Source organism: Tachyglossus aculeatus, chromosome 22 (genome assembly GCF_015852505.1).
Source record: "Tachyglossus aculeatus isolate mTacAcu1 chromosome 22, mTacAcu1.pri, whole genome shotgun sequence".
Taxonomy (NCBI): domain Eukaryota; kingdom Metazoa; phylum Chordata; class Mammalia; order Monotremata; family Tachyglossidae; genus Tachyglossus; species Tachyglossus aculeatus.
Window position 1 is genome coordinate 6,593,382 of NC_052087.1, and position 26,759 is coordinate 6,620,140.

A 26,759-nucleotide genomic window follows, 5' to 3' on the forward strand; every position below is an offset into this window, starting at 1 on the left:
TCAATAAACACGATTGATGATGATTGATTGATTGGAAAACCCGCCGATCGAAGCGACCCCTGAGGCGCCTCAGGACTAGGCCGCAACCGCGCGCGCTCGTCGCCCTCACTCACCTCCTTGGGGCCCCGGCGGCGCGGGCCCCTCGCAGCAACGCGCCCCGCGATTGGGCGGCGCGGGCACCCCGCAGCAACGCGCCCGCCGATTGGGCGAGGCCGGCCGGGCGCCGCCTTCCCATTGGTCGACGGTGGGAAGGCGCCCCCGGCGGGGCGGCGCCAAGATGGCGGCCGGGGCGGCCGGTCGTGAGGGAGGAGGGGGCATGGCGGCGCTCGTCGCCCCCGGTTTCCACAGGAAGGCCCACACCGGCGGCAGGCTGGCCGCCATCGCGGGGACTCGGCCGTCGGTGCGCAACGGACAGCTGCTGGTGTCCAGCGGGCTCCCGGCCATGGACCAGCTCTTAGGTCGGTTGGCCCTGAGGGAAAGGGGGTGGGGGGGGACCACACCGGCTCCACACAATCATCATCATCTATGGATGATGATCATCATCGTCAACATCATCCATATATGTTGCCCATTTGTACTTCCCAAGCGCTTAGTACAATGCTCTGCACATAGTAAGTGCTCAATAAATACGATTGAGGATGATGATCATACTAATAATGATTCCACACAATCATCATCATCACCATCATAATGATGGCATTGGATCATCATCATCAACATCATACATCTATGTTGCCCATTTGTACTTCCCAAGCGCTTAGTACAGTGCTCTGCACATAGTAAGCGCTCAATAAATACGATTGATGATGATGATCATACTAATAATGACTCCACACAATCATCATCATCACCATCATAATGATGGCATTGAATCGTCATCATCATAATGATGATGATGGCATTGGTTAATATGGCTACATATGTTGCCAGCTTGTAGTAGATGTTGCCAACTTGGACTTCCCAAGCGCTTAGTACAGTGCTCTGCGCACAGTAGGTGCTCAATAAATACGATATATGTTTCCCATTTGTACTTCCCAAGCGCTTAGTACAGTGCTCTGCACCTAGGAAGCGCTCAATAAATGCGATTGAGGATGATGATGATACTAGTAATGACTCCACACAATCATCATCGTCACCATCATAATGATGGCACTGGATTGTCATCATCATCCACATCATATATGTTGCCCATTTGTACTTCCCAAGCGCTTAGTACAGTGCCCTGCACATAGTAAGCGCTCAATAAATACGATTGATGATGATCATACTAATAATGACTCCACACAATCATCATCATCAACATCATACATCTATGATGCCCATTTGTACTTCCCAAGCGCTTAGTACAGTGCCCTGCACATAGTAAGCGCTCAATAAATGCGATTGATGATGATCATACTAATAATGACTCCACACAGTCATCATCATCATCATCATCCATATATGTTGCCCATTTGTACTTCCCAAGCGCTTAGTACAGTGCTCTGCACACAGTAAGCGCTCAGTAAATACGATTGAGGATGATGATCATACTAATAATGACTCCACACAATCATCATCGTCATGGTGATGGCATTGGATCATCATCATCCATATATGTTGCCCATTTGCACTTCCCAAGCGCTTAGTACAGTGCTCTGCACCTAGTAAGCGCTCAGTAAATACGATTGATGATGATCATACTAATAATGACTCCACACAATCATCATCATCATCACCATAATAATGATGGCATTGGATCATCATCGTCAACATCATCCATATATGTTGCCCATTTGTACTTCCCAAGCGCTTAGTACAGTGCTCTGCCCATAGTAAGCACTCAATAAATATGATTGATGATGATCATCATACTTATAATGACTCCACACAGTCATCATCATCACCATCATAATGATGGCATTGGATCATCATCATCAACATCATACATATATGTTGCCCATTTGTACTTCCCAAGCGCTTAGTACAGTGCTCTGCACATAGTAAGCGCTCAATAAATATGATTAAGGATGATGATCATACTAATAATGACTCCACACAGTCATCATCATCATCACCATCATCCATATATGTTGCCCATTTGTACTTCCCAAGCGCTTAGTACAGTGCTCTGCACATAGTAAGCGCTCAATACGATTGAGGATGATGATCATACTTATAATGACTCCACACAGTCATCATCATCACCATCATAATGATAGCCTTGGATCATCATCATCATCAACATCATCCATATTTGTTGCCCATTTGTACTTCCCAAGCGCTTAGTACAGTGCTCTGCACATAGTAAGCGCTCAATAAATACGATTGATGATGATGATCATACTGATAATGACTCCACACAATCATCATCATCAACATCATCCATATATGTTGCCCATTTGTACTTCCCAAGCGCTTAGTACAGTGCTGTGCACCTAGTAAGCGCTCAGTAAATACGATTGATGATGATGATCATACTGATAATGACTCCACACAATCATCATCATCATGATAATGGCATTGGATCATCAACGTCATCCATATATGTTGCCCATTTGTACTTCCCAAGCGCTTAGTACAGTGCTCTGCACCTAGTAAGCACTCAATAAATACGATTGAGGGTGATGGTCATGCTAATAATGACTCCACACAATCATCATCATCATGATGATGGCATTGGATCATCAACGTCATCCATATATGTTGTCCATTTGTACTTCCCAAGCGCTTAGTACAGTGCTCTGCACGTAGTAAGCACTCAGTAAATACGATTGATGATGATGGTCGTACTAATAATGACTCCACACACTCATCATCATCAACATCATACATATATGTTGCCTATTTGTACTTCCTAAGCGCTTAGTACGGTGCTCTGCACATAGTAAGCACTCAATAAATACGATTGAGGATGATGATCATACTGATAATGACTCCACACAATCATCATCATCAACATCATCCATATATGTTGCCCATTTGTACTTCCCAAGCGCTTAGTACAGTGCTCTGCACCTAGTAAGCGCTCAGTAAATACGACTGATGATGATGATCATACTGATAATGACTCCACACAATCATCATCATCATGATAATGGCATTGGATCATCAACGTCATCAATATATGTTGCCCATTTGTACTTCCCAAGCGCTTAGTACAGTGCTCTGCACATAGTAAGCGCTCAGTAAATACGATTGATGATGATGGTCATACTAATAATGACTCCACACACTCATCATCATCAACATCATACATATATGTTGCCTATTTGTACTTCCTAAGCACTTAGTACGGTGCTCTGCACATAGTAAGCACTCAATAAATACGATTGAGGATGATGATCATACTGATAATGACTCCACACAATCATCATCATCAACATCATACATATATGTTGCCCATTTGTACTTACCAAGCGCTTAGTACAGTGCTCTGCACCTAGGAAGCGCTCAGTCAATACGATTGATGATGATGGTCATACTAATAATGACTCCACACAATCATCATCATCATGATGATGGCATTGGATCATCAACGTCATCCATATATGTTGCCCATTTGTACTTCCCAAGCGCTTAGTACAGTGCTCTGCACCTAGTAAGCGCTCAGTAAATGCAATTGATGACGATGGTCATGCTAATAATGACTCCACACAATCATCATCATCATGATGATGGCATTGAATCATCATCATCAGCAACATCAACATCATCCATATATGTTGCCCATTTGTACTTCCCAAGCGCTTAGTACAGTGCTCTGCACATAGTAAATACGATTGAGGATGATGATCATACTAATAATGACTCCACACAGTCATCATCATCACCATAATAATGATGGCATTGGATCATCATCAACATCATCCATATATGTTGCCAATTTGTACTTCCCAAGTACAGTGCTCTGCACATAGTAAGTGCTCAGTAAATACGATTGATGATGATGATCATACTAATAATGACTCCACACAATCGTCATCATCAACATCATCCATATATGTTGCCCATTTGTACTTCCCAAGCGCTTAGTACAGTGCTCTGCACATAGTAAGCGCTCAATAAATACGATTGAGGATGATGATCATACTAATAATGACTCCACACAGTCATCATCATCATCACCGTAATAATGATGGCATTGGATCATCATCATCATCACCATCAACCTCATACATATATGTTGCCAATTTGTACTTCCCAAGCGCTTAGTACAGTGCTCTGCACATAGTAAATACGATTGAGGATGATGATCATACTAATAATGACTCCACACAATCATCATCATCATCACTGTAATAATGATGGCCTTGGATCATCATCATCATCAACATCATACATATATGTTGCCCATTTGTACTTCCCAAGCACTTAGTACAGTGCTCTGCACATAGTAAGCGCTCAGTAAATACGATTGATGATGATGATCATACTAATAATGACTCCACACAATCGTCATCATCAACATCATCCATATATGTTGCCCATTTGTACTTCCCAAGCGCTTAGTACAGTGCTCTGCACATAGTAAGCGCTCAATAAATGCGATTGAGGATGATGATCATACTAATAATGACTCCACACAATCATCATCATCATGATGATGGCATTGGATCATCAACATCATCCATATATGTTGCCCATTTGTACTTCCCAAGCGCTTAGTACAGTGCTCTGCACATACTAAGCGCTCAATAAATATGACTGAGGATGATGATCATACTAATAATGACTCCACACAATCATCGTCATCATGATGATGGCATTGGATCATCATCACCATCAACATCATCCATATATGTTGCCCATTTGTACTTCCCAAGCGCTTAGTACAGTGCTCTGCACATAGTAAATACGATTGAGGATGATGATCATACTAATAATGACTCCACACAATCATCATCATCACCGTAATAATGATGGCATTGGATCATCATCAGCAGTGTCATCCATATTTGTTGCCCATTTGTACTTCCCAAGCGCTTAGTACAGTGCTCTGCACATAGTAAGCACTCAATAAATACGATTGAGGGTGATGATCATGCTAATAATCACTCCACACAATCATCATCATCATGATGATGGCATTGGATCATCATCATCATCCATATATGTTGCCCATTTGCACTTCCCAAGCGCTTAGTACAGTGCCCTGCACATAGTAAGCGCTCAATAAATGCAATTGATGATGATGATCATACTAATAATGACTCCACACAATCATCATCATCATGATGATGGCATTGGATCATCATCATCATCCATATATGTTGCCCATTTGTACTTCCCAAGTGCTTAGTACAGTGCTCTGCACATAGTAAGCGCTCAGTAAATGCAATTGATGATGATGATCATACTAATAATGACTCCACACAATCATCATCATCATGATGATGGCATTGGATCATCATCATCATCAACATCATACATATATGTTGCCCATTTGTACTTCCCAAGCGCTTAGTACAGTGCTCTGCACATAGTAAGCGCTCAGTAAATACGATTGGTGTTGATGATCATACTAATAATGACTCCACACAATCATCATCAACAACATCATACATATATGTTGCCCATTTGTACTTCCCAAGCGCTTAGTACAGTGCTCGGCACATAGTAAGCGCTCAGTAAATACGATTGGTGATGATGATCATACTAATAATGACTCCACACAATCATCACCATAATAATGATGGCATTGGATCATCATCGTCAACATCATACATATATGTTGCCCATTTGTACTTCCCAAGCGCTTAGTACAGTGCTCTGCACATAGTAAGCGCTCAGTAAATACGATTGATGATGATGATCCTACTAATAATGACTCCACACAATCATCATCATCATCATCCATATATGTTGCCCATTTGTACTTCCCAAGCGCTTAGTACAGTGCTCTGCACATAGTAAATACGATTGAGGATGATGATCATACTAATAATGACTCCACACAGTCGTCATCATCGCCATCATAATGATGGCATTGGATCACCATCATGATGGCCTTGGATCATCATCATCATCATCATCCATATATGTTGCCTATTTGTACTTCCCAAAAGCGCTTAGTACAGTGCTCTGCACATAGTAAGCGCTCAATAAATACGATTGAGGATGATGATCATACTAATAATGACTCCACACAATCATCATCATCATGATGATGGCATTGGATCATCATCACCATCATCCATATATGTTGCCCATTTGTACTTCCCAAGCGCTTAGTACAGTGCTCTGCACATAGTAAGCGCTCAGTAAATACGACTGAGGATGATGATCATACTAATAATGACTCCACACCATCATCATCATGATGATGGCATTGGATCATCATCATCATCATCAACATCATCCATATATGTTGCCCATTTGTACTTCCCAAGCGCTTAGTACAGTGCTGTGCACATAGTAAGCGCTCAATAAATACGATTGAGGATGATGATCATACTAATAATGACTCCACACAATCATCATCATCACCGTCATAATGATGGCCTTGGATCATCAGCAGCAGCAGCAACATCATACATATATGTTGCCAATTTGTGCTTCCCAAGGGCTTAGTACAGTGCTCGGCACATAGTAAGCGCTCAGTAAATACTATTGAGGATGATGATCATACTAATAATGACTCCACACAATCATCATCATCATGATGATGGCATTGGATCATCATCATCATCAACATCATACATATATGTTGCCCATTTGTACTTCCCAAGCGCTTAGTACAGTGCTCTGCACATAGTAAGCGCTCAGTAAATACGATTGATGATGATGATCATACTAATAATGACTCCACACAATCATCATCATCAACATCATACATATATGTTGCCCATTTGTACTTCCCAAGCACTTAGTACAGTGCTCTGCACATAGTAAGTGCTCAGTAAATACGATTGATGATGATGATGATCGTACTAATAATGACTCCACACAATCATCATCATCATGATGATGGCATTGGATCATCATCATCATCATCAACATCATACATATATGTTGCCCATTTGTACTTCCCAAGTGCTTAGTACAGTGCTCTGCACATAGTAAGCGCTCAATAAATACGATTGGTGATGATGATCATACTAATAATGACTCCACAGAATTATCATCATCACCATAATAATGATGGCCTTGGATCATCATCGTCAACATTGTCCATATATGTTGCCCATTTGTACTTCCCAAGCGCTTAGTACAGTGCTCTGCACATAGTAAGTGCTCAATAAATACGATTGAGGATGATGATCATACTAATAATGATTCCACACAATCATCATCATCACCATCATAATGATGGCATTGGATCATCATCATCAACATCATACATATATGTTGCCCATTTGTACTTCCCAAGCGCTTAGTACAATGCTCTGCACATAGTAAGCGCTCAATAAATACGATCGATGATGATGATCATACTAATAATGACTCCACACAATCATCATCATCACCATCATAATGATGGCATTGAATCGTCATCATCATAATGATGATGATGGCATTGGTTAATATGGCTACATATGTTGCCAGCTTGTAGTAGATGTTGCCAACTTGGACTTCCCAAGCGCTTAGTACAGTGCTCTGCGCACAGTAGGTGCTCAATAAATACGATTGATGATTGGTTAAGCGCTTACTATGTGCGAACCGCCGGCGGGGGATCCAAGGGGATCAGGTCGTCCCACGTGGGCTCCCAGTCGTCACCCCCATTTGACAGTTGAGGTCACGGAGGCCCAGATAATAATAATTATTATTATTATAAGGGTATTTATTAAGAGCTTACTATTTGCCAAGCACTGTACTAAGCGCTGAGGGGGGATACAAGGTGATCAGGTCGTCCCACGTGGGCTCCCAGTCGTCACCCCCATTTGACAGTTGAGGTCACGGAGGCCCAGATAATAGTAATAATAATAATGGCATTTATCGTCATCCCCATTTGACAGTTGAGGTCACGGAGGCCCAGATAATAATAATAATAATAATATTAATAATGATAGTATTTATTAAGAGCTTACTGTGTGCCAAGCTCTGTACTAAGCGTTGGAGGGGATACAAGGTGATCAGGTCATCCCACGTGGGCTCCCAGCCGTCATCCCCATTTGACAGTTGAGGTCACGGAGGCGTAGATAATAATAATAATTATTATTATAATGGTATTTATTAAGAGCTTGCTATGTGCCAAGCACTGTCCTAAGCGTTGGAGGGGATACAAGGTGATCAGGCCGTCCCACGTGGGCTCCCAGCTGTCACCCCCATATGACAGTTGAGGTCACGGAGGCCCAGATAATAGTAATAATAATAATGGCATTTATCGTCATCCCCATTTGACAGTTGAGGTCACGGAGGCCCAGATAATAATAATAGTAATGATAATAATAATAGTATTTATTAAGAGCTTACTGTGTGCCAAGCTCTGTACTAAGCGTTGGAGGGGATACAAGGTGATCAGGTCATCCCCATTTGACAGTTGAGGTCACGGAGGCCCAGATAATAATAATAATTATTATTATAATGGTATTAATTAAGAGCTTACTATGTGCCAAGCACTGCCCTAAGCGTTGGAGGGGATACAAGGTGATCAGGTCGTCCCATGTGGGGCTCCCAGCCGTCACCCCCATTTGACAGTTGAGGTCACGGAGGCCCAGATAATAATAATAATAATGGTATTTATTAAGCGCTTACTATGTGCGAAGCACTGTTCTAAGCGTTGCAGAGGGTACAAGGTGATCAGGTCGTCCCACGTGGGCTCCCAGCCGTCACCCCCATTTGACAGTTGAGGTCACGGAGGCCCAGAGAACGATAATAAGAATAATAATAATAATAATGGTATTAATTAAGAGCTTACTATGTGCCAAGCACTGTCCTAAGCGTTGGAGGGGATACAAGGTGATCAGGTCCCACGTGGACTCCCAGCCGTCACCCCCATTTGACAGTGGAGGTCACAGAGGCCCAGATAATAATAATAATTATTATTATAATGGTATTTATTAAGAGCTTACTATGTGCCAAGCACTGTCCTAGGCGTTGGAGGGGATACAAGGTGATAAGGCCGTCCCACGTGGGGCTCCCAGTCGTCACCCCCATCTGACAGTGGAGGTCACGGAGGCCCAGATAATAATAATAATAATAATAATAATGGTATTTATTAAGCGCTTACTATGTGCCAAGCACTGTTCTAAGCGTTGCAGAGGGTACAAGGTGATCAGGTCGTCCCACGTGGGCTCCCAGCCGTCACCCCCATTTGACAGTTGAGGTCACGGAGGCCCAGAGAACGATAATAAGAATAATAATAATAATAATGGTATTAATTAAGAGCTTACTATGTGCCAAGCACTGTCCTAAGCGTTGGAGGGGATACAAGGTGATCAGGTCCCACGTGGACTCCCAGCCGTCACCCCCATTTGACAGTGGAGGTCACAGAGGCCCAGATAATAATAATAATTATTATTATAATGGTATTTATTAAGAGCTTACTATGTGCCAAGCACTGTCCTAGGCGTTGGAGGGGATACAAGGTGATAAGGCCGTCCCACGTGGGGCTCCCAGTCATCACCCCCATCTGACAGTGGAGGTCACAGAGGCCCAGATAATAATAATTATTATTATAATAATGGTATTAATTAAGCACTTACTATGTGCCAAGCACTGTACTAAGCACTGGGGGGGATACAAGGTGATCAGGTCGTCCCACGTGGGCTCCCAGCCGTCACCCCCATTTGACAGTTGAGGTCACGGAGGCCCAGATAATAGTAATAATAATAATGGCATTTATCGTCATCCCCATTTGACAGTTGAGGTCATGGAGGCCCAGATAATAATAATAATAATAATAATAATAATAATAATAATAATAAGGGCATTTATTAAGTGCTTACTATGTGCCAAGCACTGTTCTAAGCGTTGGAGGGGGATACAAGGTGATCAGGTCGTCCCACGTGGGCTCCCAGTCGTCACCCCCCCTTTGACAGTTGAGGTCAAGGAGGCCCAGATAATAATAATTATTATTATTATAATGGTATTTATTAAGAGCTTACTATGTGCCAAGCACTGTTCTAAGCGTTGGAGGGGGTACAAGGTGATCAGGTCCCACATGGGCTCCCAGTCGTCATCCCCATTTGACAGATGAGGTCACTGAGGCCCAGAGAACGATAATAATAATGATGATAATGACATTTATTAAGCGCTTACTATGTGCCAAGCACTGTACTAAGCACTGAGGGGGGATACAAGGTGATCAGGTCCCACATGGGCTCCCAGTCGTCACCCCCATTTGACAGTTGAGGTCACTGAAGCCCAGAGAACGATAATAATACTAATAATAAGCACTTAGTACAGTGCTCTGCACACAGTAAGCGCTCAATAAATGCGATTGATTTGACAGATGAGGTCACTGAGGCTCAGAGAATAATAATAACAATCACGGCATTGGTTAAGCGCTTACTATGTGCGAAGCGCTGGGGGGGGATACAGGGTGATCAGGTCGTCCCATGTGGGCTCCCAGTCGTCATCCCCATTTGACAGTTGAGGTCACGGAGGCCCAGATAATAATAATAATAATAATAATAATAATAATAATAATAATAATAATAATGGTATTTATTGAGTGCTTACTATGTGCCAAGCACTGTTCTAAGGGCTGGGGGAGGGGATACAAGGTGATCAGGTTGTCCCACGTGGGCTCCCAGCCGTCAGCCCCATTTGACTGTTGAGGTCACGGAGGCCCAGAGAACGATAATAATAATAATAATAATGGCATTTATTAAGCACTTACTATTACTATTAAGCAGCTTACTAAGCTGCTTAGAGAAGCAGCGTGGCTCAGTGGAAAGACCCCGGGCTTTGGAGTCAGAGGTCATGGGTTCAAATCCCGGCTCTGCCAATTGTCAGCTGGGTGACTTTGGGCAAGTCACTTCACTTCTCTGGGCCTCAGTTACCTCATCTGTAAAATGGGGATGAAGACTGTGAGCCCCCTGAGGGACAACCTGATCGCCTTGTAACTTCCCCAGCGCTTAGAACAGTGCTTTGCACATAGTAAGCGCTTAATAAATGCCATCATTATTATTATTATGTGCCGAGCACTGTCCTAAGCGCTCCGGGGGGAATGCAAGGTGATCAGGTCCCACGTGGGCTCCCAGTCGTCATCCCCATTTGACAGATGAGGTCACTGAGGCCCAGAGAACGATAATAATAATGATGATAATGGCATTTATTAAGCGCTTACTATGTGCCAAGCACTGGGGGGGGATACAAGGTGATCAGGTCCCACGTGGGCTCCCAGTCATCATCCCCATTTGACAGATGAGGTCACTGAGGCCCAGAGAACGATAATAATAATGATGATAATGGCATTTATTAAGCGCTTACTATGTGCCAAACACTGTTGTAAGCACTGGAGAGGATACAAGGTGATCAGGTCATCCCACATGGGGCTCCTAGTCTTTATTCCCATTTGACAGATGAGGTCACTGAGGCCCAGAGAACGATAATAATAATAATAATGGCATTTATTAAGCGCTTACTATGTGCCAAGCACTGTTCTAAGCTCTGGGGGCAGAATACAAGGTGATCAGGTCCCACGTGGGCTCCCAGTCATCATCCCCATTTGACAGATGAGGTCACTGAGGCTCAGAGAATAATAATGATAATTATGATGGCGTTGGTTAAGCGCTTACTATGTGCAAAGCACTGGCAGGGGATACAAGGTGATCAGGTCGTCCCACGTGGGGCTCCCAGTCTTCATCCCCATTTGACAGATGAGGTCACTGAGGCTCAGAGAATAATAATAATAATAATAATTATGATGGCATTGGTTAAGCACTTACTGTGTGCAAATCACTGTTCTAAGCACTGGAGGGGATACAAGGTGATCAGGTCGTCCCACGTGGGCTCCCAGTCTTCATCCCCATTTGACAGATGAGGTCACTGAGGCCCAGAGAACGGTAATCATAATAATAATGGCATTTATTAAGCGCTTACTATGTGCCAAGCACTGTCCTAAGCGCCCGGGGGGGAATACAAGGTGATCAGGTCCCACGTGGGCTCCCAGTCGTCATCCCCATTTGACAGATGAGGTCACTGAGGCTCAGAGAATAATAATGATAATTATGAGGGCGTTGGTTAAGCGCTTACTGTGTGCCAAGCACTGTTCTAAGCACTGGAGGGGATACAGGGTGATCAGGTCGTCCCACCTGGGGCTCCCAGTCTTTATCCCCATTTGACAGGTGAGGTCACTGAGGCCCAGAGAACGATAATAATAATAATAATAATAATGGCATTTATTAAGTGCTTACTATGTGCCAAGCACTGTTTTAAGCACTGGAGGGGATACAAGGTGATCAGGTCGTCCCATGTGGGGCTCCCAGTCATCATCCCCATTTGACAGTTGAGGTCACTGAGGCCCAGAGAACGATAATAATAATAATAAGTGCTTAGTACAGTGCTCTGCACACAGTAAGCGCTCAATAAATACGATTGATTTGACAGATGGGGTCACTGAGGCTCAGAATAATAATAATAATGGCATTGGTTAAGCACTTACTATGTGTCAAGCGCTGGCGGGGGATACAAAGTGATCAGGTCGTCCCACGTGGGCTCCCAGTCGTCATCCCCATTTGACAGATGAGGTCACTGAGGCTCAGAGAATAATAATGATAATTATGAGGGCGTTGGTTAAGCGCTTACTGTGTGCCAAGCACTGTTCTAAGCACTGGAGGGGATACCAGGTGATCAGGTCGTCCCACCTGGGGCTCCCAGTCTTCATCCCCATTTGACAGATGAGGTCACTGAGGCCCAGAGAATGATGATAATAATAATGGCATTTATTAAGTACTTACTATGTGCCAAGCACTGTTCTAAGCGTTGGAGGGGGTATAAGGTGATCAGGTCGGGAAGTGACTTGTCCAAAGTCACCCAGCTGAGAAGCTGCGGAGCCGGGATTTGAACCCATGACCTCTGGCTCCCAAGCCCGGGCTCTTTCCACTGAGCCACGCTGCTTCTCCGAATGGTCGTCGTCCATCCGCCAAGCTCGCTCTCTTCCTTCAAAGCCCTTCTGAGCGCTCACCTCCTCCAGGAGGCCTTCCCAGACTGAGCCCCCCTTTTCCTCCCCATCTCCCCCTCTGCCCTACCTCCTTCCCCTCCCCACAGCACTTATATATATTTGTACAAGTTTATTACTCTATTTGACTTGTACATATTTACTATTCTATTTATTTTGATAATGATGTGCATTATAGCTATAATTCTATTTGTTCTGACGATTTTGACACCTGTCTACATTTTTTGTTTTGTCGTCCATCTCCCCCTTCCAGACTGTAAGCCCGCTGTGGGGTAGGGCCCGTCTCTATGTGTTTGCCGACTTGTCCTTCCTAAGCGCGTAGTAGAGTGCTCTGCAAACAGTAATAGTAATGATGACATTTATTAAGCGCTTACTATGTGCCAAGCACTGTTCTAAGCGCTGGGGAGGTTACAAGGTGATCAGGTTGTCCCACGGGGGGCTCACAGTCTCAATCCCCATCTTACAGATGAGGCAACTGAGGCCCAGAGAAGTTAAGTGACTTGCGCTCAATAAATCAGCGTGGCTCAGTGGAAAGAGCCTGGGCTTTGGAGTCAGAGGTCCTGGGTTCAAATCCCGGCTCCACCACATGTCCGCTGTGTGACCTTAGGCAAGTCACTTAACTTCTCTAAGCCTCAGTTACCTCATCTGTAAAATGGGGATTAAGACTGTGAGCCCCACGCGGGACAACCTGATCACCTTGTATTCCCCCCCAGCTCTTAGAACAGTGCTTTGCACATAGTAAGCGCTTAATAAATACCATTATTATTATTAATAATAATAATAATAAATACGGTTGAATGAATGAATGATCACCTTTAGCCTCCCCAGCACTTCTCGACTGTGAGCCCGTTGTTCGGTAGGGACCGTCTCTGTTGCCGATTTGTACCTCCCAAGCGCTTAGTACAGTGCTCTGCACACAGTAAGCGCTCAATAAATACGATGGAATGAATGAATGAAGGATTTGGCCTCAGAGGAGGCCTTGCCGACCCGGCCGCCATCGCCTCCTATTTGGTTGTTGACCGGGATTCATTCCTCAAATTCCTCATTCATCGCCCCCATCCCCTCAGCCCCGACCACCGGTCCGGCTTCGGTGCCAAACTTGGGCAAGCCACTTCACTTCTCTGGGCCTCAGTGGCCTCATCTGTAAAATGGGGATTGACTGGGAGCCCCCCGTGGGACAACCTGATCACCTTGTATCCCCCCCAGTGCTTAGAACAGTGCTTGGCACAGAGTAAACGCTTAACAAATGCCGTCATTATTATTATTCTCCGGGCCTCAGTGGCCTCATCTGTAAAATGGGGATGAAGGCTGTGAGCCCCACGTAGGACAACCTGATCACCTTGTATCCCCCCCAGCGCTTAGAACAGTCCTTGGCACAGAGTAAACGCTTAACAAATGCCGTCATTATTATTATTCTCCGGGCCTCAGTGGCCTCATCTGTAAAATGGGGATGAAGACTGTGAGCCCCACGTAGGACAACCTGATCACCTTGTATTTCCCCCAGCGCTTAGAACAGTCCTTGGCACAGAGTAAACGCTTAACAAATGCCATCATTATTATTATTCTCCGGGCCTCAGTGGCCTCATCTGTAAAATGGGGATGAAGGCTGTGAGCCCCACGTAGGACAACCTGATCACCTTGTCCCCCAGCGCTTAGAACAGTCCTTGGCACAGAGTAAACGCTTAACAAATGCCGTCATTATTTTTATTCTCCGGGCCTCAGTGGCCTCATCTGTAAAATGGGGGTGAAGGCTGTGAGCCCCACGTAGGACAACCTGATCACCTTGTATCCCCCCCAGCGCTTAGAACAGTGCTTGGCACAGAGTAAACGCTTAACAAATGCCGTCATTATTATTTTTCTCCGGACCTCAGTTCCCTCATTTGTAAAATGGGGATTGACTGGGAGCCCCCCGTGGGACAACCTGATCACCTTGTAGCCCCCCCAGCGCTTAGAACAGTGCTTTGCACATAGTAAGTGCTTAATAAATGCCATCATTATTATTATTCTCCGTGCCTCGGTTCCCTCATCTGTAAAATGAAGGTGAAGAGACTGTGAGCCCACTGTTGGGTAGGGACCGTCTCTCTATGTTGCCAACTTGTACTTCCCAAGCGCTTAGTACAGTGCTCTGCACACAGTAAGCGCTCAATAAATACGATTGATTGATTGACTGGGAGCCCCATCACTATTAGTATTAAGGTCTTGAGGGAGAGACAGGGTGGCCCTCACAGTCACCTCGTTGGCCATTTTTTGGTCCAAACGAGGCGTTGATGGCATCTCATCAACTGGCCGGGAAGGGGCTCCCTAAAAAGACTCTCACTGGGGGAAAAACACTGATAACAGCAATAATCATCATCATCATCATAGAATAATAATAATAATAATGGCATTTATTAAGCGCTTACTATGTGCAAAGCACTGTTCTTGATTTGTTAAGCACTTACTATGTGGCAAGCACTTGACGGCACCAACCTTCAGAGGGGCTAACTCATTCTATCATATCCAGAATTCATTCTGAATAGAATTCATTCAGAATAATATTAATAATGGCATTCGTTAAGCGCTTACTATGTGCCTAGCACCGTTCTAAGCGCCAGACTATAAATTCATTCTGTTATAAATCCATTTATTTTGTTGGTATTGACACCTGTCTACTTGTTTTGGGGTTTTTTTATCCATCTCCCCCTTCTAGACTGTGAGCCCGTTGTTGGGTAGGGACCGTCTCTGATGCCGATTTGTACTTCCCAAGCGCTCAGTCCAGTGCCTTCTTGATATGATGGGTATTTTACCTGAAATCCAGACTTTTCTATGGAAGGAGATTTTTAGTGGATTTTTTTTCACTCTCTAAACCTTAAATTCCAGTAGGATTCTTGGCTTCTTTTCTTGAGACGTGTACTGAAATTACAGAAATTGATCCCAAAACTTCAGAGTAAGGAATAGATTTAGTGTACTTCACCTGAACTTTTACAGTTATAGCCATCCCTTGTGACCCTGTTTTGAGTTTTGTACGTACATTAAATTTTAAAGGTTAAGTGGCCCTCCCTAGTGAGTATTCCTTTCCTTTTTACGTGAACGAAGGTGTATTTCCTTTCATTGTAGTGTTGCAATCTGTAATGTAATGTGAAAAAGATGACTGGGTAAGACTGTGGCAGCATCTTAAAGGTGCCATTCTGACAACTGCTGTTCTGACAACAGCTGTAGGTTTTCTGTATTTCCAGCAACAGCACAAGGTGGGTGGTTTTGCCCCGGGATGTGTGCACATGCTTTCAAAAGGGGAAATTTCACACGTTTTAAAACCAGGTTGGAATGACTGAATTCCGTTTAGACCCTCTTATTTGCCTTCATCACCTAAACACAGACCGTGTCTACAAATCAAGGACATCACGTGTCGTGAAATAATTTTTTTTCCCACATCCATTCTGGAGTCGTAATATGTAAGTGCAGCTAGGTGATCTGTCATTTTGACTACACCAAATGTTTTCCTATATTCCTGACATCCGTACTTGGAAACCTAGGATTGTTCCATAATTCATAGCTGTACCTTCCCAGTACTTTTCCAGCATATTTTCCGTGAAATTTTAAATAGGCGTATTTATGCCGATAGCAGGAGTGATTTGGGGAAACTATTCACCGTATAGTGCCTTTCATGACATTTGTATTTGTCTGTCTAGATTTAATCATTTATATTATCAGAAGTATGAAATGCTTTTGTATTAACTTACAAAGTCAGATATAGAACTATTTTCTCTACAGAATTTTGTTTAAGCAAGCACCTTCGATGTACTAACCCAAGAAAAACTTCTGTGATATACTAGAATGCAAGCTATTGTTTAATCATTGCTAAAGTAGAGTAATGTAAATGCCATTTATACTCCCTCGTTTAGAAACGTTTCCAAAACTTCACTGATAGAATATCCAGCACATAGGACTTGTATGTGCATGCAGAGGATGAACTACAGGGATGACATCTTCCAAAAATATATTTTTAAAGTGTTACGTGTATGTGTGTGTTTTAGGAGGTGGGTTTTTTCTTCTGTTTTTGCTTTTCATCCAACCCTTCCCTTAGCCTGCAAATGTTATAATATCAAAACATTTCATTACAAGGGAAAACCACCCTATTCTGTGTATTAGAGAAGTGATTAACTCTATTTATTCAGGTTAACCCTGTGCAAGTTTTAAGCATTGGTAGGATCATAGAATTATAATCTTTTCTAAAGTATCTGATCCAGTGGCTTTGAAAAAGATAAAAACACTTGTCTTATTTATAGTACCAAGAGGTTATACATCAAATTTAGAAAATAGCAAGTAATAGAGTATGCTGGACTCTCTAGCCAAACTTTAAGTTTATTTTGATTTAAAGTGTTTTTATAGATTAATTAATTTGAGGAAGGATTTGGGATAATTTGGGGTGCCTAATTGTAACTAAAAGAGAATTTAATGTAAATCCACAGTAACTTTAGTAATTGCTGCTGGAAAAAAATCCCAATCAGCCCTTCATAGAGTTTAAATATTCATTCATTCATTCAGTCATATTTATTGAGCGCTTACTGTGTGCAGAGCACTGTACTAAGTGCTTGGGAAGTATATGTACAAATAAAACAGAATAATAAATATAAATAAATAAATACGTGCAAACTTATATAGAGGTGTATTTATATAAATATAAATATATTTTGCATGGATGCAACTGTATCTGTAAAAGTGTGGAAAAAAATTATGACGATACATCATTCAGAAAAATTGTACAGTAAAATGTTCAGAATACTATTATAGCTTCTGTTAACTTTTTCTTCAATATGTGATTGAATTATAGTTGTATCAAGTGATTTAGCTTTTCATTAAACTCATTTGAAAATAAAATTTGGTTTACAAATTTGTTCAGTCATACCTTCGTATGATCTAAAAAGATGTATTGTAAGTGTAGAATATGAGTGGTGTACTTCAAATTATACATTAAGTACGACTTGGCCATGTGACTCAAAACGCAGTAGAAGTAGAATGACTCTACTGTGACAATATGTCATTCAAGTGATTGCCACCTAAGTATCATCTTCCATTATTCTGTAACTAATAAGTCTTTATAATGTATTATCACCGGCACACAGTGCAGTGAAGTTTGACTGCTCTGTCTTAATGATGTCATTTTAATTCCTAGTAGAATTTAAGCCTAGATGCAAAATATATTTGACAAGTCACTCCACTACCATGAATATTAGTCATTTTGTGAATATGCTCACTTTTATTGGGTGTTAATTGTTCCAAGTCCCTTTCTTTCAAAAAACTACCTAGGGATGATCAACTAAATCGCTTTAGTGTAGCTTTGGGAGATTTTATGTCAAACCTCAGGCTGAAATAAAGTTCCATTATGCCAAATTCACCCTTCTAAATCGAACCCACAAACTGTTTTAACCTATGCTTTCAAAGGCTCCAGGCCAGAGGTTTCAACCCAGCTGGACCAACTTTTACTTACTGAGAAATAAATTCTAGCGGCTGTGAGGTAAACCTGCCCTAAAGTCATCGTCCATCCCTCCCTCCCATACATTTGTTCCAACTAGGGCGACTTCTTTCTTTGGAAAGAAAAAGAAAGTTTTTCTGGTTTGATACAACTCTGGTTTGTATCTTCAGGTCGCCTACATCTGTGGCGATGCCAGGGGTGGAAGCCAGGGAAGGAATCAGCTCCACCCTCCACAGTGACACAGCTTAAATCAATCAATCAATCAATCGTATTTATTGAGCGCTTACTGTGTGCAGAGCACTGTACTAAGCGCTTGGGAAGTACAAGTTGGCAACATATAGAGACAGTCCCTACCCAACAGTGGGCTCACAGTCTAAAAGGGGGACAAAGTTGTCGGGGAAATGGGAGAGGTACATGGGAGTTGCAGGGAAACAGGAAGACAATTTTCAAAGCTCTGTGGGCAAGGAAAGGGGAGTTTTAAGAAGGGACGGGCAAGGGTAGGATGGATTTACCTAATTTCTGGCCAGAATTACCCCAAAGTAAAAAGTCTGCCTTACTCTTCCAATATCTCATCAGATGTATTGTTTCAAATAACTACAGATAACAGCAATTCTTGAGATTACTAATTCATTTTCTAAAAACTATCATTTGAAGGGAAGCAGTAAATTAGTAGGAGGCAAGGGGTAGGTAGAGATTGATATTGAAAACTTCAGGTCTGTCACCTTTTCCAGAGGTTGAGGCATCAAAGAAGTGATTGAAAGAAATACCCCGTCTCATGGTCCCTTCTCAGGTGAAACAGGTTACTCCATTTCTGGACTCTGCAGATACCTTCTTCGACTGTCCCTGTTTGCACTGGGATGGCTTCCTCGCTGACATCCCAGCCTTAAGTGTCTCCCGGTTCATCCTTCACTCAGCTGCCTGGATCACTTTCTAAAACAGTGCTTTGCACATAGTAAGCGCTTAACAAATGCCACCATTATTATTATTATTATTATTAAAACAAAATGTACATGACTTCCCATTCCTCAAAAACATACAGTGGTTGCCCATCCATCTCTGCATCAAACAGAAATCAACAATCCCGCTCCTACCTATCCTCGCTAAAGTACCACAACCCAGCCCACTCATTTTGTTCCAGTAATGCCAGTTTATTCCCTGTACCTTGATATCTGTCTCATCATCGACACTTTGCCCATCTCCTTCTTCTGGCCTGTAACTTCCTCCCCTTCCATATCTGATAAATCACCACTCTCCCCATCTTCAAAGACCAATTAAAGTCCTATCTCCTCCAGGCTAACCCCTCACTTCTCCATCCTTCTCGTCTTCCCCCTGCATGAAGCAGCGTGGCTCAGTGGAAAGAGCGTGGGCTTTGGAGTCAGAGGTCATGGGTTCAGATCCCGGCTCCGCCAATTGCCAGCTGTGTGACTTTGGGCGGGTCACTTAACTTCTCTGCCTCAGTTCCCTCATCTGTAAAATGGGGGTGAAGACCGTGAGCCCCACGTGGGGCAACCTGATCACCTTGTAACCTCCGCAGCGCTTAGAACAGTGCTTTGCACATAGTAAATGCTTAATAAATGCCATCACACACTCTGCGTCCCTATGCACTTGGGTCTCCACCCCTTAAGCACTTAATTTTCACCCTACCCTTAGCCCCACAGTATCTGTGTACATATCCTTATACTCTGCCATTTCCCCTATCTGTAATTTATTTTAATGTCTATCTCCTAGACTGTAAGCGCCTTGTGAGCAGGGATGGTATCTACCAACTCCATGCTGTACACTCCCAAGTGCTTAGTACAGCTCTGTGCTCAATAAACTCTCAATAAATATTAATAAGGGGTTGATTGCCCAGGTTGAAACAGGATTCAGAGAGTCCTCACCCACTCTTCAGTCCTAAATCTGCTAGCTCTGGAAATATATGAGCAATGCAATTTCTGATTCTTTGGGCTCTGTATTTCCAGGACCTATATACATGGCTTTGAAATCTGCTGGAGAAGGAAATAGCAATTCCAATCAATCAATCAATCATATTTATTGAGCGCTTACTGTGTGCAGAGCACTGTACTAAGCGCTTGGGAAGTACAAGCTGGCAACATATAGAGACAGTCCCTACCCAACAGTGGGCTCACAGTCTAAAACCTGATCACCCCCTAACCCCCCCCCCAGCGCTGAGAACAGGGCCTTATCCTGATGGTATTGACACCTGTCTACTTGTTTTGTTTTGTTGTTTGTCTCCCCCTTCTAAACTGTGAGCCCATTGTTGGGTAGGGACCGTCTCTGTTGCCGATTTGTACTTCCCAAGCGCTTAGTACAGTTCTCTGCACACAGTAAGCGCTCAATAAATATGATTGAATGAATGAATGAATTGTAGCACTTAGGTGGAGCAAATTTATATAATCGTGATAGCTACACCCAGTCTAGGAAGATCTTTGACTTTAAAAAAAAAAAGTGGCAACGGTGTCGTGTGTTTCTTACATGAATCGAAAAGAACCCACTTGTACCAAAAACTTAAAATGTGAATATCCAAGACTGGCATTTTCAGTTCCGTGAGGGTATTTTATTAAAGCAGTGGCCATTAACGTGATCATTTGGGCTTGGGAAATCAGTGAATCGCAAAGCTAAATTCAGCAGTGTTTACCATAATCATTCAATGGCATTTTTTGAGTGTTTGTGTGCAGAGCATTGTGCTGAGCTGTTGGGAGCTGTTGTTAAGCGCTTAGTACAGTGCTCTGCACACAGTAAGCGCTCAATAAATACGATTGATGATGGGAGCGTACAATGCATCGGAGTTTGTAGAAACATTCCTTGCTCACAATGAGTATCATAATAACAAAGTATGTGAATTCCCCAAAGCCTTGTATTGTCTGTCCTTAAGTTGAAATACTTTGCAGTTATGTGATATATTGCATTTGCCTGTTAATTAGTGGAATAGATATAAAATAAACTCAAAGCTGATTGATATCTGTTTAAATAGCAGGAGTGTTTGAGTGAATTTTAGCAAAGGGAACAAGTGTCAGGTAACTAAAACTGTTACCACAATATCTATAGCAATGTTAGTGGTAAAGGTTTAAATTGAAAATATACCCTGAATTACCCTGTTTTGTAACTTCTTCCCTCTTTTTGGGGAAAGGTAAGGCTTTGGAGAACTGGGGAAGCGCAACAAATTTTTGGATAAATCAAGAACTCGATTAGAATGTCTTTACTTTTAGAATTTATTATAAGGATGATTCTGGTAAACTGCCGATTTGGTTCGTTCTCTACAAGGTATCCTTTCTTTTGCTATGAGTTACTACAGTTGCTGAGGACTTGGGATTAATAGGTTGGTGTATTAAAGTCACGCAAATGTAATGACTCCCCTTGACCCTTCAGTTATAAACATTCAATTAAATGCATAATTATGAGTTGAAACTTTTTAAAAATATGTATTTTACTAAAGTACCCAAGATAAATTGTCCATCTGAAATTGGAAGAAGTCAAAATTTCCAAATCTGAAATTTTAAAGGACTGATTGATGTCCTTTTATTTGAATCAACCAGTGGTGACCCCTTGTCGAAGGTTTAACTAGTCTTCCTGTGGCTAAATCTCCATTCTAAAAAGAAAACGCAGATTTTAGCACATCATTTAGTGTCTACAGTGTCAGAAAAATTCCACTTAAAATGTCAATTTTTTTTTTCAGTCACTTCTACCCGAAAAAGCAAGTGGGAAAGTAAACAGGTCAACTAAATCAGCCTGTAGTTGACAATTTAAGTTTGTTCATGGGAAGACTTTGCCTGTGAGTCAAAGAAGCAGCGTGGCCTAGTGGAAAAAGTACAGGGCTGGGAGTCAGAGGACCTGGGTTCCAATCCCAGCTCCTCCATTTGCCTGCTGTGTGAATTTGGGCAAGTGGCTTAACTTCTCTGTGCTGCAGTTTCCCCCAACTGTAAAATAGGAATTGAATCCTCTTCCCTGCTACTTAGACTGTGAGCCCCAAGCAGGACAGGGACTGTGTCTAACATGATTAACTTGTGTCTACCCCAGCACTTAGAACAGTGCTTGACACATAGTAAGCACTTAATAAATACAATAATAATAATATAGAGGATGAGCACATTTCAGTTGATGGAGTTATTACTAAAATGATTATTTTGCTTATCGTTAGCTGGGGACAGGGTGCGGGGCGGAGGGAAGGGGAGAAATAAACATAGTGGATCAAAAAGCCAAGCATAAAACTAAAAGATAAAGTAACAGTGTGTAAGAAGACTTCCCTCAAAACAAATTTTAAAAGACAGTGTATAATTTCAACTTTATTTTGTAGACATCTTTGCTCCATTTATAGACCGCATATTCACTTTGTTCTCTAATGTGCAGTGATTACTGTCACTATATATGTTTCATCTTTCGGTTATATCTTCAGTTCGTGCAACAGATGAAAACTTATTTCAACTGTTACATCTGCCATGTGTTAAGTGCCATTACAAAAGAACTTGTCAATACCTAAAAAGCAATGAAATTGTAAATTCAATCCAAGAGTGAAGCTAGCTCTACATAAAAGTGTGTACAAGTGAAAGAACAACATTGGAAATGGAGTAAAATTGTGGATAATCATCTACAAGGATGTTTCTGTAGAAACTTTATTGGGCAGCTGAAAATAATAATGGGAAGTTTATCTTTTTTTGATACTATAAGATCCTTACTTCAAGAGTATATACATTTATTTTGTAGTAATTCACTTCTCAAAATAATCTGCAGTATTTATTTAGAGAGGGGTTGCAGGAACGTTCTGTTCCACTGAGGCACAGATCACAATAGGAAATTGTTTATATTGTTGGCCTATTCACTATATCATCATCATCAATCGTATTTATTGAGCGCTTACTATGTGCAGAGCACTGTACTAAGCGCTTGGGAAGTACAAATTGGCAACATATAGAGACAGTCCCTACCCAACAGTGGGCTCACAGTCTAAAAGGGGGAGACTATATCTTGAATGGTAGAAAGCATATAATAACTAAGAAAAATATATCTTCAAACTTTCTTGTTTTATATAGATTAAAGTGACCCAGGTAAAAGTACTGCTTTTATTTTGACGTTTACTGATGGTGAATGCTGGGACAGCTTACTTTAAATGCTCATATTTTTAGGGCAGTTCTGGGTTGAAAAAAAATTAAATGAAAGGAGCCTGGATTTAGTTACTCCCAAATTTAAGATTGACTAATATGTGTTATTTAAGACTGACTAATCCATGTTAGTAATAGTAGTTGCCAGTCTACTGAAAATACTGGAAAATCAGCGTGGCCTAGTGGATAGAACACAGGCCCGAGAGTCCGAGGACCTGGATTCTAATCCTACCTCTGCCACTTGTCTGCTGTGTGACCTTGGGCAAGTCACTTGCCTTCTCTGTGTCTCAGTTACCTCATCTGTAAAATGGGACATGGACTGTGTCCAACCTGATCAGCTTGTATCTACTCCAGCGCTTAATCCAGAGCTTGGCACATAATAAGTGCTTGACAAATATCATAAAAAAGTCTGTCATTTGATAGTATTATTACAATTTTATAGTTGGTTCATACTTTAAACGAAATAGAATGATTCCTAATGCCGAAAATCCCTAAACATAAAAATTCTGTGTGGTGGGGGGAGAGTGGAGAAAGGGAGTAGCTGGTCTTTATGCAGTTAGTTCTAAAAATGAAAACAGAAATTACATTCAATTATCTGTCATATTCACCGAGGCTTACTTAATTTAAATAGATTTAAGTGATTTCTCACCCAATAACCTTTCTTCCTTCTGTTGTTATTCCAATAGATGGTAAGAGAAATGCGCATTTAGGTCTTGGCTACTGAGTTAATTTATCAACTAGTACTAAATATAAAATTATTGGAGTACTTAACTACAGTTGTGTAGCGCTCCGCATGGTCCCATCAGGAGAGAAAAGAGCATAGTACAGTATATTATGAAAGTAATTGTAATGTGTAGTATATAATTACATATAATATGTAATTATTTTATAATAGTGCATTGAAAAAAGTATCTCCAAGGTAATTAAAATGTTGCTCACAATCACATTTTCAAGCGTATTGTATCAGCTGTCCTGGGTAAAACTTTACAGATAACGCTGGCGATAACGCGCAAAGGAAGACTCATTTTCTTCTCGGTTTTGTTTCATTCTCAGGTGGAGGATTAGCCGTTGGCACGCTGCTCCTGATTGGTAAGTAAGGAATGGATGATTCAGTTATGGAATTCCTCCTCATCCTTCTCTACTTCACGGAATTGTTTTGTCCTTGAACCTTTTGCTGTGCAGTGTTTTCAAATATCCCGTTGTTGGGTAGTGACCGTCTCTATATGTTGCCACCTTGTACTTCCCAAGCGCTTAGCACAGTGCTCTGCACACAGTAAGCACTCAATAAATACGATTGGATGAATGAATTCCCAATTTGCAGGTTTACTCCCGCCTTTCTACGAAAGTTGTTCCGGTTTGGAGCTCAATTTCAACCTGTAAAATGGTGAAACGGAGAGAAGCAGTTCTCCCCAGACTCCCGCAGAGCGTGGCCATCGATCTGCCGGGGGTTCAAATATCCCATTGTTGGGTAGTGACCGTCTCTATATGTTGCCACCTTGTACTTCCCAAGCGCTTAGTACAGTGCTCTGCACACAGTAAGCGCTCAATAAATACGATTGGATGAATGAATTCCCAATTTGCAGGTTTACTCCCGCCTTTCTACGAAAGTTGTTCTGGTTTGGAGCTCAATTTCAACCTGTAAAATGGTGAAACGGAGAGAAGCAGTTCTCCCCAGACTCCCGCAGAGCGTGGCCATCGATCTGCCGGGGGTTCAAATATCCCATTGTTGGGTAGTGACCGTCTCTATATGTTGCCACCTTGTACTTCCCAAGCGCTTAGTACAGTGCTCTGCACACAGTAAGCGCTCAATAAATACGATTGAATCCCAATTTGCAGGTTTACTCCTGTCTCTCTACGAAAGTTGTTCCGGTTTGGAGCTCAATTTCAACCTGTAAAATGGTGAAATAGAGAGAAGCCGTTCTCCCCAGACCCCCGCAGAGTGTGGCCATCGATCTGCCGGGGGTTCAAATATCCCATTGTTGTGTAGCGACCGTCTCTATATGTTGCCAACTTGTACTTCCCAAGCGCTTAGCACAGTGCTCTGCACACAGTAAGCGCTCAATAAATATGATTGGATGAATGAATTCCCAATTTGCAGGTTTACTCCCGTCTTTCTACGAAAGTTGTTCCGGTTTGGAGCTCAATTTCAACCTGTAAAATGGTGAAATGGAGAGAAGCAGTTCTCCCCAGACCCCGCAGATTGTGGCCATCGATCTGCCGGGGGTTCAAATATCCCATTGTTGGGTAGTGACCGTCTCCATATGTTGCCACCTTGTACTTCCCAAGCGCTTAGTACAGTGCTCTGCACACAGTAAGCGCTCAGTAAATACGATTGAATGAATGAATTCCCAATTTGCAGGTTTACTCCTGTTTCTCTACGAAAGTTGTTCCGGTTTGGAACATGTAAAATGGTGAAATAGAGAGAAGCAGTTCTCCCCAGACCCCCGCAGAGTGTGGCCATCGATCTGCCGGGAGTGACCTCGGGGCCTGTGGCCCCGTTGCGTTTCGTGCACGAGCCCAGCTTGGTTGTGCGGCCTTTTTAGCCGTGGAAGCAGGCTGGCATCGCGGGCACGGGCTCTCTCGTGAGGTGGCAATGCCGAGGCAGCACCCCAGAGCGTCCGTGACACAGCCCTGAGTCTGGCACCGGCCGACCTCCCAAGGTGGTCAAGCAGGAGAGTGGACCCTCCTAGTATTCAGCAGGGGAAAGTGGCCACCACCAGCCCCGGCGAGAATGCCTAAACTGGAAATGGCCTTCTCTTCCTCCTCTTCCACTTCTTATGTCCGTCAGTCAATCAATAATATCTGTCGAGCGCTTGCCGTGTGCAGAGCACTATACTGAACGCGTGGGACAACCTCATCACCTTGTATCCCCCCAGCGCTTAGAACGGTGCTTTGTACCTAGTAAGCGCTTAATAAATGCCATTATTATTATTATCGGGAGAATACAGAGAACCGGAGTCGGTAGACATGTTCTCTGCCCACAGCGAGCGTGCATTCCAGAGGGGGAGACAGACATTAATATAAATAAATGTGCATGTAATAATAATAATGATGATGGTGGTGGTGGTATGTTAGGTGCTTACTATGTGCCAAGCGGTGTTCTAAGCGCTGGGGTAAATACAAGGTAATCAGATTGTCCCACGTGGGGCTCACAGTCTCAAGC

The 26,759-nt window shown here is 42.6% G+C and overlaps 1 protein-coding gene across 1 annotated transcript in view; it reads left to right on the forward strand.

The window, feature by feature from the left end:
- The first annotated feature begins 254 nt into the window (after nucleotides 1–254).
- Nucleotides 255–26,759, forward strand: part of ELP4 (elongator acetyltransferase complex subunit 4) — a 262,363-nt gene continuing 235,858 nt past the window's right edge. The window contains exons 1-2 of the mRNA XM_038764775.1: nucleotides 255–458; nucleotides 24,650–24,685. Of these exons, the coding sequence (XP_038620703.1) occupies nucleotides 278–458; nucleotides 24,650–24,685 (217 nt within the window). The 5' untranslated portion in view covers nucleotides 255–277. The remainder of the gene's footprint in view (nucleotides 459–24,649; nucleotides 24,686–26,759) is intronic.